This window comes from Anser anser, assembly GCF_964211835.1.
Source record: "Anser anser genome assembly, chromosome: 5".
NCBI classification, from domain to species: Eukaryota; Metazoa; Chordata; class Aves; order Anseriformes; family Anatidae; genus Anser; species Anser anser.
This window is the reverse complement of record NC_139725.1, coordinates 52128208-52140264: the sequence shown is the minus strand read 5'-3', so window position 1 is coordinate 52140264 and position 12057 is coordinate 52128208. Positions and strand designations below refer to the sequence as shown.

General features: G+C 43.0%; 1 protein-coding gene across 1 annotated transcript in view; it reads right to left on the bottom strand.

The window, feature by feature from the left end:
- LOC310901173 (uncharacterized protein C14orf132 homolog) overlaps positions 1-10369 on the bottom strand; it is a gene marked incomplete at its 5' end in the record, with an annotated part of 43193 nt that extends 32824 nt beyond the window's left edge. Inside the window, one exon of the mRNA XM_083840302.1 lies at positions 9944-10369. Within this exon, the coding sequence (XP_083696428.1) occupies positions 9944-10369 (426 nt within the window). The remainder of the gene's footprint in view (positions 1-9943) is intronic.
- Between the last annotated feature and the right edge of the window lie 1688 nt (positions 10370-12057).

Genomic DNA, 12057 nt, shown 5'->3' with positions numbered 1-12057 from the left:
GCCATGTCTTAATGTTAATAGCCGCATATTTGAAAAATGTTTTCCTCCAGATCTTTGGGGGAAAACATATAGCACAGATGAGAGTGTTTGCAAATGCGTCTCACCAGTTACTCACTATTTTAGTAATCTACAGCCACAGAAAGACTATGCAGACATACCAACACGCATCCGTCTTTAGTAAGACAATTAAGAAGGTTTCTGCTATGTTGCTTACGCTTTCAGTGATTCTGTAGCAGTTTAGTTTGCTTCTGTTCCACTTTCACCTTCAACAAGTAATAATATTACAAACATGCTCCTTTTCAGTAGTAATTTATTAGCTTGATTCAACTAAAGATCTGCAAGTACCTGTTAATAAGAAATACAGGCAAACAGGAGTATGAAGTTTGCCCAGGATCACACTCAGAACCATCATTTTTGTCAAGACAACAGATTTTGACCTTTAGAACTTGTTTCTCTACATGTATTTTGAAAACATGTTTGCCCAGATTTAAGTTACTTCTTCTGCAGTTCTGTAGACAACAATGTATTTTTTGGCCATCTCTTCAAAGAGCTCTAGCAACACATGATGAAACTGGATACACACAACCCTGTGCACGTTTACTCCCTCTCAGAACCACATAAATCTTTGTTAAGGCATGACGACAGTCCCTACACAAGAGAAATATTTAATTTTTGCCCAAAGTTTTCAAGTCTAAGCTTAAATCTATGCAGGATTTGAATAGATGAGATATGATGGAAGGATGGAGGATATGAGAGTTGTAGAAAGAGGATACCCAAAAAGGACAGAAGACCAGATTTGGAAGGAAATTTTTATACATGCATACTAGAGAAAAGGTAGGAAAAAATCCCTGAGTCCAGAAAAACTTAAGCAGGGAAAGACAGACGGAGAAGAAAGGAGCAATCTATTTTACTTTAAGTGGAGCTGAGCTTTAAGAAAAGCTATTATGATTCCTCAGAATGCTTTGACAGTTATTGCACATCATCAAGGCACTTAATTATATACTTCATTTAAACTGAGGTGCAGTTCAGAGGGTTACTCACATACTTTAAGCATACACTTAAATGTGGCTGAGAGAATTTAAGTGTGAACAGCTGTTTCAAGTCCTTGGGTTCAGCTATACATTCAGAAATCCTTTAAAATTTTATATTTTGACATGTTTGTTTCCTTATCTGTTCAGTTGTTATTTTTCCTCTCTGTGTGTGTATCTCAACACCTCACACATCAGCCAAAGGGATGTGGCTGTCCCTTCTGCTGCCATGTAGCAACTCTGTACGGCTTGTAGCTCTTAATCACTCCCAGCACATCTCAAGGCTCAGCACAATTCCCCATGTTTTGCAACTGCTCATCCAGTTGATCTGACAGGAAAAAAAATCATAGTGGAAATTGGAAGTTTTTGTTTTAACCACGCACAGCTTATCCCTAAATCGTTCCCCCCCCTCCTGACATTTGGAAGGTTTACAAGAAGATTGGCAACTAATAGAACTAGCTGAGGTTAAAAGCTTATTTTTATTTTAAAACAAAACAACAAAAAATAAGAAACAAAATACCCACAACACATGCTTTCACACTAGAGATAATCTCTTTGCAAAACAAGGAGAATTGGCCTCATACCCAACTCTGTCTCCCAAAGTCTGCTGCAAAGGGGTGTTGAGCATTTCTTAAGTGACTGTAACATTAATGATTTCTAATTAGCTGCTGCTTGACAAGTTTGGGTTCTGGCAGCTTCTGAGAGTGTGGAATTGAGAGCTCAGAATAGAAAAACTAAAGATACATCCTAAGAGTACGTGTCACTTCAAGCACCTGGTGCTGTGAGACAGACCTGAAAGTGCTGCGCGGGCGTGCGAGCCAGCGAGAGAAAGGGTGGGCAGGGATTGCTGCTAAAAGCATCCGTTTTTACACGACATGTTTGTATTTGGAGGGAGAGATCTCACACCCAACGTTGCCTCTCCTTAATCCTTCCAAAACCACAAAGAGTTCATTCAACAAGCGTTTGCTGTGCCTGGCATCACATCTGGCCATGAAGTTTTCTCCCATTTAAACGCTCAGTGTACGGTCAGGTGTTGCTCACTCCAGCACTAGGGGAGACAGAAGAGCACAGCCTGGACAGCACCACCAAAATACATGGCAAGGAGGTCACACACCTCATTCTGACCCTTTTTGTCAACAACTTACATAGGCAGTGTCAGCATCATATTTGCCATGGCTCCCACTGAGTTGACACTGCTGCTGCCCCACTGAAATGGAACAATCTTTGAGTTATCTACAGGCACAAGAAGTAGTCAAAGCCCCTGATGGGTGAAGAAAATATCTTCAGTTCACAACCAAATTTTCTATGACCTTTCTTCACATTTGAGTATGCAACTGCGGGGGGGGGGGGGGGGGGGGGGGGGAGGGGGGGAAGAAAAAAAAAGCTCAAAAGAACGCCAGAGAGCCATCACTATTTCTAAACACAACTTTAAAAACCATCACCGCTGTGAACAGCAGAAGGGGTTAACACCAACCCATTTTAGGTTACTACACAGTCATCAAGCCAAGGAGCCTGCCAAAACCACAGAGAGCTCTAACAGGGCTCACTGGGTTAGGGAGATAATGCAACTCGTTACAGAAAATACCTTCAAGAAAAGCAGGTCCCACCAGACAGATGTAGCAAGCTAATGGAGCTGGTCTCTGCTGAATTTACTTGGGTTACTGTTCAAATTTTCTGCTTTCTACTTCACTGCACTCCATTTGAAGACACTAATGCTTTCTTTGAGCAATGATCTAATCTGATGGTGTACCAGCAGTCACCAAAGCATCAGGCTGCTCTACTAAATCCCATGCAACCCTTTGATTCATTTGGAGGTTTTTGGCCCTTACTTTTGCCTGGTATAAGAACAAGATTACACCATTTAACTGTTCCTAACCTAATGGCCAGCATCCATATCACTTCCAATAACAATTAAAACAGAACCTTCCCAACACTTCATGTTCACAGCTCATCAACAAACTGGGAAATTCAGCGTATATTAGTGAAAAACAAGCTTTAGAATATATCAATATCCAAGCCAGATTTTCTAGTCTATGGACCTAGTACTATTGGACTACTCAGTAAACTGAGCTCTCATCAAGTTTTCCAAGAGCATTGCTGCCCAGCATATCACAAGGTTGCACACTTATTGCTAAATAAATACCAAGCACCTAAACAAGCAAGATGTGTGATATGAATGTAGTACTGTTTCAGTCTTTATTGGTCTTACCTGCCATCTGTAGCTATTTTCTGTGTACAATAGGACCCCAGCTGCTGCTGCCACCATCAACTATGTTGTTGATGCTGGTTCATCTTTGTAATGCATGTGAATATGTTCATTTGCAGTCATCTTACAAACCTCCTTTTCGCATTCAGCACAGATGGAAATACCTGAGATCTGCACTCTTTGTGAATTCTTTAGTCTATATCCGCTGAAAATCGTGTAAATGGATTAAAAACAACACAAAACAAAAAAACAACAAAGCACTTCATATAATTAGTCTCACAGTTAATCAGCACATAGAACACAAGTTTATTTTTGATATCTCCTAACCTTTCCTATGCAAACATGCACACAGACTGTACAAATACAAGCATGAGCCATTTCCTCCCCTCCCTACAACCCTTTCTGCCACATCTCCTATGAGAAATTGGACCTGTTGTTAATCGATGGAAGTACTGCAATGCCAAAACATGTAGCCTAAGCCTTCCCTGAATTAAAAGTATGACCAATAATGGGTTTCTTCTTGCTCTTCAAGGAGCTCTTCCTATGAATTGCAAAGCATTCTCATCCCTTCTGTGCCAGGTTTTGAGATATTTCATTGTAAGCAAGTGCATGGTCCTACTGACATTACTGGAACAACTTACACATGCTCCAAGTGCAGTAAGTGCTTAAGTGTTTTGTTGGATTGGAATTACTGTTTTTAACATCTTTGACAGCAATTACAAGCACAATCCTGAAACAGCAGCCTGTCCCAAAGTACGGTACCCACACTTGACAAAACCAGCAAGCCCAAATCTCTGCAGAATTTTCAAAAGCTTTGTTGGCACAGAAATTTCTGCTATAGAAAACTTGGAAATGGAGTGTGCACTGTCACTGCAGTGATAAGAAAGGTGCAGCAATTTCTCATTCCCCACCTCTCCCCATAAAAATCTAATGTGGTTGCACCAAGCAGCTAGCAGAAAGACTCTTCCAGAAAATGATTCTCACCTCAACTGCTAGCAACATCCTGGATGAAGATACCACTGATTTCCGCACATAGAATAAAATTTTACAACACCTCGATTATGCAGGTGGTCCCTGAGCCTGTGCCATACCACAGAAAGGCATCAGAACTTTAATTTTGAGCATCTGAGACACCCTCAGTTAAACTCTGACTTGCTCTTTCAGCTTCCAGATGTTTGATTTCTATTTACTATAGGTCAAGACATTCTGGAGGAATAAAGGGGGTCACAGAAAGCTACCTTAACCTCTGGAAGAAAGCAGATCTGGGAGAGTAACAGTTAGTGCCCTATTATTCTGTACATAAGTGGGCACTGAAATAGTCATGTAAGAGAAAGCCTACATCCTCCTAGCAAACATTATTAATGTTCGATGCTACAGATCAAAGAGTTTATGTCTCATTTGCCAAAGATTATAATCAAGTGAGCTTTTGACAAGGACAGGTTCACAAGTCTTTACATCATGATTCACCAATTCATCTTGTGTTTTGCCTTAGTTTTTTTTTTTTTTTTTTGGCGGGGGGGGGCAGGGGGGAAGGGGAGGGCAGGACAATCACACTTTTTAAAGTGGCACATATATGTGCACACAGGAACACACACAAGCTCACATTGAGCAAGTATCCTGGATTCTGCTTTAAGGTGGTGGAAATAACCTACCAAAACCACAAATTGAAACTCTTTTGGTTTTAATGCCTTCAGAATACTTTGCTGTAGGAAGAGCACCCAGCAAATAAAGGCTTTCAATGCCTCTTGACCCCTGAGATGGAGAATACAGTAAGAGAAAAGTGGGAAAACATATATAGGATTATCCTGTGCTCTGGTTCCTCTATGCTTGTATAGCAGAGTACAGCAGATCCTGGTTGTGCCTCCTCTTGCATCCAGAAATCAAATTAGAAAGGAATTAACCTGCATCTGTGATGTCTGGAAATACAGCAGCTTTGTTCAGCTATGGGATGTCCAGGCCAAACACCCTCCATATACACAACAATTTTGCAGCATAGACATGGACAGCCAACATCTTCTGGAAAACGTGAATAGTAAATTGAACGCATCCTAGATAAATTTACTTTACTGTGTGTACTCCAGTGCTTTCCAGAAGTTACACAGCTCATAACAATATATTTTGTATATGGAGGCGTGACAAGGTTATGCTGACAAGGTTATAGGTGGCTACAGGGTTTCTTCAAGGTACACCAAGAACCAGTCACCTGTTTTGGGGAAAACAACTGACCCGAACCACTACCAAGACAAAGAAAAACTCAAAGTAACTTGAATGATCATTGTTCAGACCTGAAATCCTGGAAGCGTGATACAGAACACAAAACCCATGAAGTTTAAATTCTCTATATTAAGTAGTTTTGCTTTTTGTACCAAGCTTATTTGTTTCTTCCACCCCTGAAATATGCCAGAGCCATGCTTTCTCAAAATACCTACAGTAAAAAATCCGCAGCACCACAAGAGAAATTAAAGATTACTAAAACTTCGCTTTTAATCATTGAAATTAAACACAGAGTTCAATTTACTGCATTTCAAATCCTTGGTTGTTTACAAAGAGCATAGAGAATCAATAGATAAATAGGTGAACTCTGTGTGAATAAGATTAAAAACAGTTCCACAGAAGTGACCGTGCTCCCAAGGCTCTTACTAGCTTTTCTCTGTTCTGTATGTAATTGCCAGATAATTTATCTTTTCTTTTACAGTAATATTTTTACTGCATGTACATATACCCAACTGTAAAAATATTGTAAGCTAAAGTCCATTTCACATTTTCAATATGAAACAAAAAATTACAGAAATCATTTAAGGGAAAGCTAAATTGCAAACATGAATCCTGAAAAACAGATAATTGTCACTGACTGCAGGTGCTGTTCAGCTCGTATTGATTTGTACCATACTGAAGACAATGACATCATTTTTTCCTTTGTAGCTTCCCTTTTTTTTTATCCTTTGTGTGTCTCTATTTTTCATGTTGAATACGTGTTTCAGCCCTGCTCACAATGTTATTAACCCAGATGTAATTTTCACTGTTACATTTTTCCAAGCAGAAAAGCTTTAGCCAGTTCTTATATATGGAAGGAGGGAGGGGAACAAGTCACCACTGAGCATCTGACAGCAAACCCCAGACCCCTGCTTTGCTGTTGAATATTTTGATAGAAGAAGCAATATGCAGCAAGACTTGAAAAACACTGAATGCTTTTAGCTTGGACCCAGTGCCCAGAAATCCCCCAAATCAGGCTCCTATGCTGGAAGTTTAAGCCTCTACCTAAAATAAGAGGCTATTTCTGAGGTTACCTAGACTACAAGAGCGCTCTGAAATCACTGAAATGAGCCACACATACAGCTGCACAGCTCAGCAGTAGCTGAATGTCTTTGGCAGAGGATTTTGATGCACACAGGATTACTTTAATTAAAATCTGGATTTAAATTGAAAAAAAAAATACTAATAGGCTTTCCTTATACACAAGTCATCCTTATTACCACAAGTGACTTTATGGAAATCAATTAAAGCACCTGCAGAACAGAGGACACCAAAAGCCTCCACACCCAAGTACTGATGAACACATGCTTATCTTAACAATGGATTTAATTGTTACAGTCAAAAGCCGTTCTTCATGACATGCCTAACAAGTGTATTACAGCTGAGATGTTCAGACACGGGCGCTTAAGCTGGGCAACCAAACCCTCATGTTGTATCCACACTACACAAATCTGTTAGCATTACTACTCTGACAATCTGCTGTTCCACAACAATATTTTTTATCAGCAAAATGTTATCCTTTCTATGGCATCTCATATATCATTCGGAGGGCACTTCATTAATCTTCCTGCTGGCACAAGGAATGGTTTCAGGGCCTCCAAGGCACAAACAGTATCACAGACAGCTTAAAAAAAAGAGGAGAGAAGGTGCTGAAGATTAAAGCCCCAGTTTATTTGTACAGCTTCAAATGCCTAGTGTTTCTAGAAAGCAGGCTTCAGGTGTCTGAAGAGGTAGGCATACCGACACAGCTATCCAGATTTACAAGCTCTTACCACAGAACATTTAACAAACACACCAAAACTTTACTAAAAGACACTGATAGCTGTTGCATTACCTGGCCTTACCTTTACACTCAGTGCACTTCAGCCTCTATAACACACAATAACACACCAAAAAAGAGTTAACCTAGTTTATGCATTTCTTCTGTCTCTGTGCATATATCAGTGTGGCTCTAAGGTACAGAACATTTGTGGGGTCTCTCAAGATATCTAGCAAAGCTGACTTGGGTCCATGATGAGCAGTGCAAAGTTGTGATGAGCATAATGACAAAAGTGACTTACAGGAACCTAGCCAATAGTATCCTGTAGGAACTAAATTCACCTGAGAGTTAATCAGCATTTTCATTCCATTAAACATCTCAGTTTAGACACTGTCTATTTTGGCATACAGTATTAATGTACCTGGCATTCATGAGGCAAAATGCAAGCCCTGCTTAACATCACAGGGATGTTAATGAGAGTGACAGCAGAGCATCTTTAGGAGCAGGGCACGCGAGTCAGTTGTTCTCTGTTCTCACACATCCTTAAGTAAAGGTCACCTCAGTGGACCACATCACCAGAGATGCCACAAACAATTCAAAAAAGATTAAAAGGTACAGCAAGGAAAAGAAAAGCAATGCATAACTTAAAGAAATGACACTCTGCAACGACAGGAAAGGAGAGTGCCACTCAGGTCAGAAAGAAAGGTGCAAAAGGCCTGTGCTGTGACAGGGGAACAGCAAAGGTAAACATAGCATTAATGGTATGCAGTAACCTAAGAACTGGATGCCTTTCCCTCAGAAATCCTCTCATATAACTCTAGAACACAAACTGCCCTCGGAGGATGCCCCCAGACCTGCCCAGCCCCGGGCACCCATCAGGGGCCCTGTCTGCAAAAGCAGATTCCCCAAATTCACCAAAATAATGCTGAAAGGATTATTTTTTGTCATTTGTCAGACACAGGAAAATAAGCCAGCCCCACAGGAACAGGCAGAAATGCACATAATTCAATGTAAATTACTGCAGTAGTAACCTCAGTAAGCATAAGATGTATTTACACGGGGAACTTCTCTGACAGGAGTAAAGCACACAGCCTTGAGGCTCTTGGAATACACAGAATTAGGGTAAAATATGTGACAACAAGAATAAGGCAGAAGCTAGAAAGGGCGGTATTAGTCCTGGCTTTGGCACAGACCACTCCGATCACTGGTAAAAGCTACTACTGGGCTTTACCTTCACTTCTGTGGAAGAGGGACACGGAACCTTAGGGAACCGAAGACAGACACAGGGAGCTCACGGGCCGTGCTCAGCAGTACCACAGGAAAATGGCCTGACACACACAAGATTTCTTTTGAATTTCCTTGCAGTTACTAGGAAGACCTCAAACCACTTGAAGTACTCCTTTCCTGCTCCCTACTGTGGCTTTTGTTAAAAAGTAAAAATAATAAAAATAAAAATGCTCCTCTTGGAAATACCCCCAAACAGAGGACATTCTCAGCTCACCGCTACCTTCAGTGGAGCCTGAGGCCCCCTCAGAAGTAGACTTAGAAGAGTAAGCAGCCCTTGCATTAATGAAACAGATCAACACAGCAAGGATCACACTTGGTTTCCCCCAACCACTTCCAGCTGATGTGCTCATGTAGCAGCAGTGCTGAGAAGCCTGTCTGGCCCCCACTCCACCTCTAAATAGCGGGTGACATTTTTTTTGGATAAAGTTCAACCTTGGATCCCTATAATCCTTGAAAACAAAAATAATACATATACAGTTATTTATAAGCACAAATTTGTGTTTATATGCACACATTGGTAACCAGTGATAGAGCACAAGGGAACAGCACAGAGCTGTGCCAGGGGAGGGTCAGATTGGGCATTAGAGAAAATGTCTTTACCATGAGGGTAAAGACAGGCTTCCTAGAGAGGTGGTTGGTGTCCTGTGCCTGTCAGCATTCAAGGGTCGTTGGGACAGTGCCCTCAGTAACGTGCTTGAACTTTTGTTAGCCCTGGAGTGGTCAGGCAGCTGGACCAGATGATCTCTGAAGGCCCCTTCCAACTGAACTATTCTGTTCTATTCTAAAGACAATAAGTTATCACAGAAAAGACGCAAAATGGATTCTCCATACGTATGACTTTTTCCTGAAGCATGGTACTACTACTGTTTGTCTGTTTAAAACCTAATTCATCTGGATTCATACAATGATTTTTGTCTTGTCTTTGGGTGACTTACGGACTTTAGGTTCTTCTCACTATATTGAGCATCAATACATTGAACACCAATATCTACAAACATCCCTTGAGCCTCAGCCCAGAAATTAGGTGTGACCTGAAACGATTTGGTCATGCAACCAGGGGTATTCCTACCTATGCCACGCTAGATTAAGCGTGCGGAGACAACAACTCACAAACACACGGCTGAGTGCACAGGCGTAACGCGGATGGGAGGAAAAGAACCGAAAAATCCCATCTCCGATTTCTATTTATAGGCGGCATCGGGAGGAAAGGCAGATGCCGCTTCCCGGCGCGGGGCGATGCGAGGGCACACGGGGGGGGGGACCGGAGGAGATGCCCCCCACCAGGGGACCCCTGCCCGGGCTCTGCTGCTCAGCACCAACAGGTGCAGCGCCCTACAACTCCCCCCACCCCGTTTTTTAGGGGACTTTCCCCTCCGTTACCGCGGCGGATGGGGCAGGGGATGCACCTACCTGCGCGGCCATGAAGGAGAGGTCCATGGTGCTGGGGCTGGAGCTGCCGGCCGAGCTGCCGGGGGTGCCGAGGCCGCTGCTGCTGCCGCCGGGGGCGGGCGGGGCGCGGGGGCGCGGGGCGGGCGCCGCCTCCCCCCCCACCAGCAGCGGCGGCACCGGCACCGAGACCGGCACCGGGACCAGCTCCAGCTCCGGCGGCTCCCGGCCCGGCCCCCGCCTGGCTTGTGCCGGCACGCCCCCGCGGGTGGGGGGCCGGGAGGCTTCGGGGGGGCTCCCCACGGTCCCGTCTCGTCGCCTCCCCCGGGCTGGAGCTGCCGGGGATGAGCCCCGCGGCTCCCGCTGCCGGCTGGGCAGGGCGATAGGGATGGGGGAGGCTGGGGAGGGACGGGGAGAGGAGCCCCCGAGGGAGGGGTGCGGAGCCGGGGGGGTCCCCGGTTAAGGCGCTGGGGAGCAGGTGGAGCTCAGCGCCCGCTGCAGCCCGGCGAAACCGGCACCTGGGCTCTGAACTGCTCAGCCAGCTCCTTCAGCACCACAGCTGAAAGGGATTTCTGACATGTGCTTTTAACACGGACCGGGTGATCCTGGAGGTCTTTTCCAGCCTTAACGATTCTCTGATTCTCTTCGTGACTTAGCTGCTACAGCTTCGTTTGTAACCCCTCTGCTCCTTGCTCCCCGTATTTACCATTCAACAATTCACAATAAAGACGTTTTGTCCCTTGCAATATGCTTTCTCTTGTATCTCATAGACGTTTTTCATCACTGTGAGTGAAAATTCAGTGAATTCATATATTGGATGGTATTGGAAAACCTTTGACACCAACTAGAAAAGCAGAATAACAGAAATTTAAGTCCTTACATGCTGAATGCTCTTGCTGTAAGATTTCTGTAGTCCCTCTGCCATGCACCTGTTTCCTCTCCAAGACTAAACAATTTCACCGTGCGTTTATTACTTCAGCTTCATACAGGGGCCTAAACCAGGGCTAGTGGGAATATGAGCGTATGCCAATGGAAGAACTACTTGAAGAATTAGTTTTGCACTTGGCTTTTAAACTCCAGAAGAAGAACAAAAATAGTACATACATTCACACTGTGAACTGTATGCTGCTTGGTAAGTATAAAGTTGCATTGTTGCAGCAGGTGGTGGTGAAAAAAACACAGCTGTTTTAAATCAGTCCTTTACTTGACTGACTATTAGAGTGCCTGCCAAAAATGCTTTTATGTGAAGAGGCCCATTAACTAAAACAAGTAAAAATCCAAAAGAGGCTGTGCCATTTTAAGGTTTAAAAATTCAGTACTGTAAATAATGGAATTGTCTCTTTGTGGACTGTCTCCAAAGTTTTGAAAGGGTATTGATGCGTGTGTCAGACACCATAAAGTAAATTCAAAATGATGTTAATCTTTATCAGCCAGATAAATTTTATATACACTCTGTAGACATCTCTGCCTGATGAATGTAGCCAGGGCTGTCTTTGCATTTGCAGCAGCAGCTATAGTGAAGAACATTTCATTAGAAAAACAAAATAATCAAGGCTTTGAATCTTCTGTATTTGATTAATTTTATGGAGCATAGGAATGGTGGGCAAATAGAGCTGCAAAGGACCTCAAGAAATAGTCTAGTCCCCATGTAGCTGCTTAAAATACAACGAGTTACACCTGTGGCCCTTCAAGCAGGGACTTTACCTTTACCCAATCTCTTCTTGAAAGTATCCAGTGAAGAAAATTTCATCCTGTCAGGCGAGGCATAGCTTTGCTCCACTGGCCATTTCCTAAGGCTGTCTACAAGGGATGTGGAGAAGAGATTATTTTCTAAGGGACAACCATGTGCCTTCTGAGAACTATTGGTAGATACTGTATTTGTCTTTTTCCAATCTTATGATATTTTGTCTATCCCCTAAAAGCAAGGAGGATTTCTAACAGCAAAAAAGTTTGTTCAGTCAGCTTTCCAAGTGTTTTACTGTGACATTCAAAAAGTTCAGCCAGCTAAGCAGTCTCCAAGAGCCTCCTGGCTGACATCTTTATTACACATAACAGCATGAGATCACAGAATCATTCAGGTTGGAAAAGACCTCTAAGATCATCTAGGCCTACCTTTAACTTAGCACTGAAAGTTCACC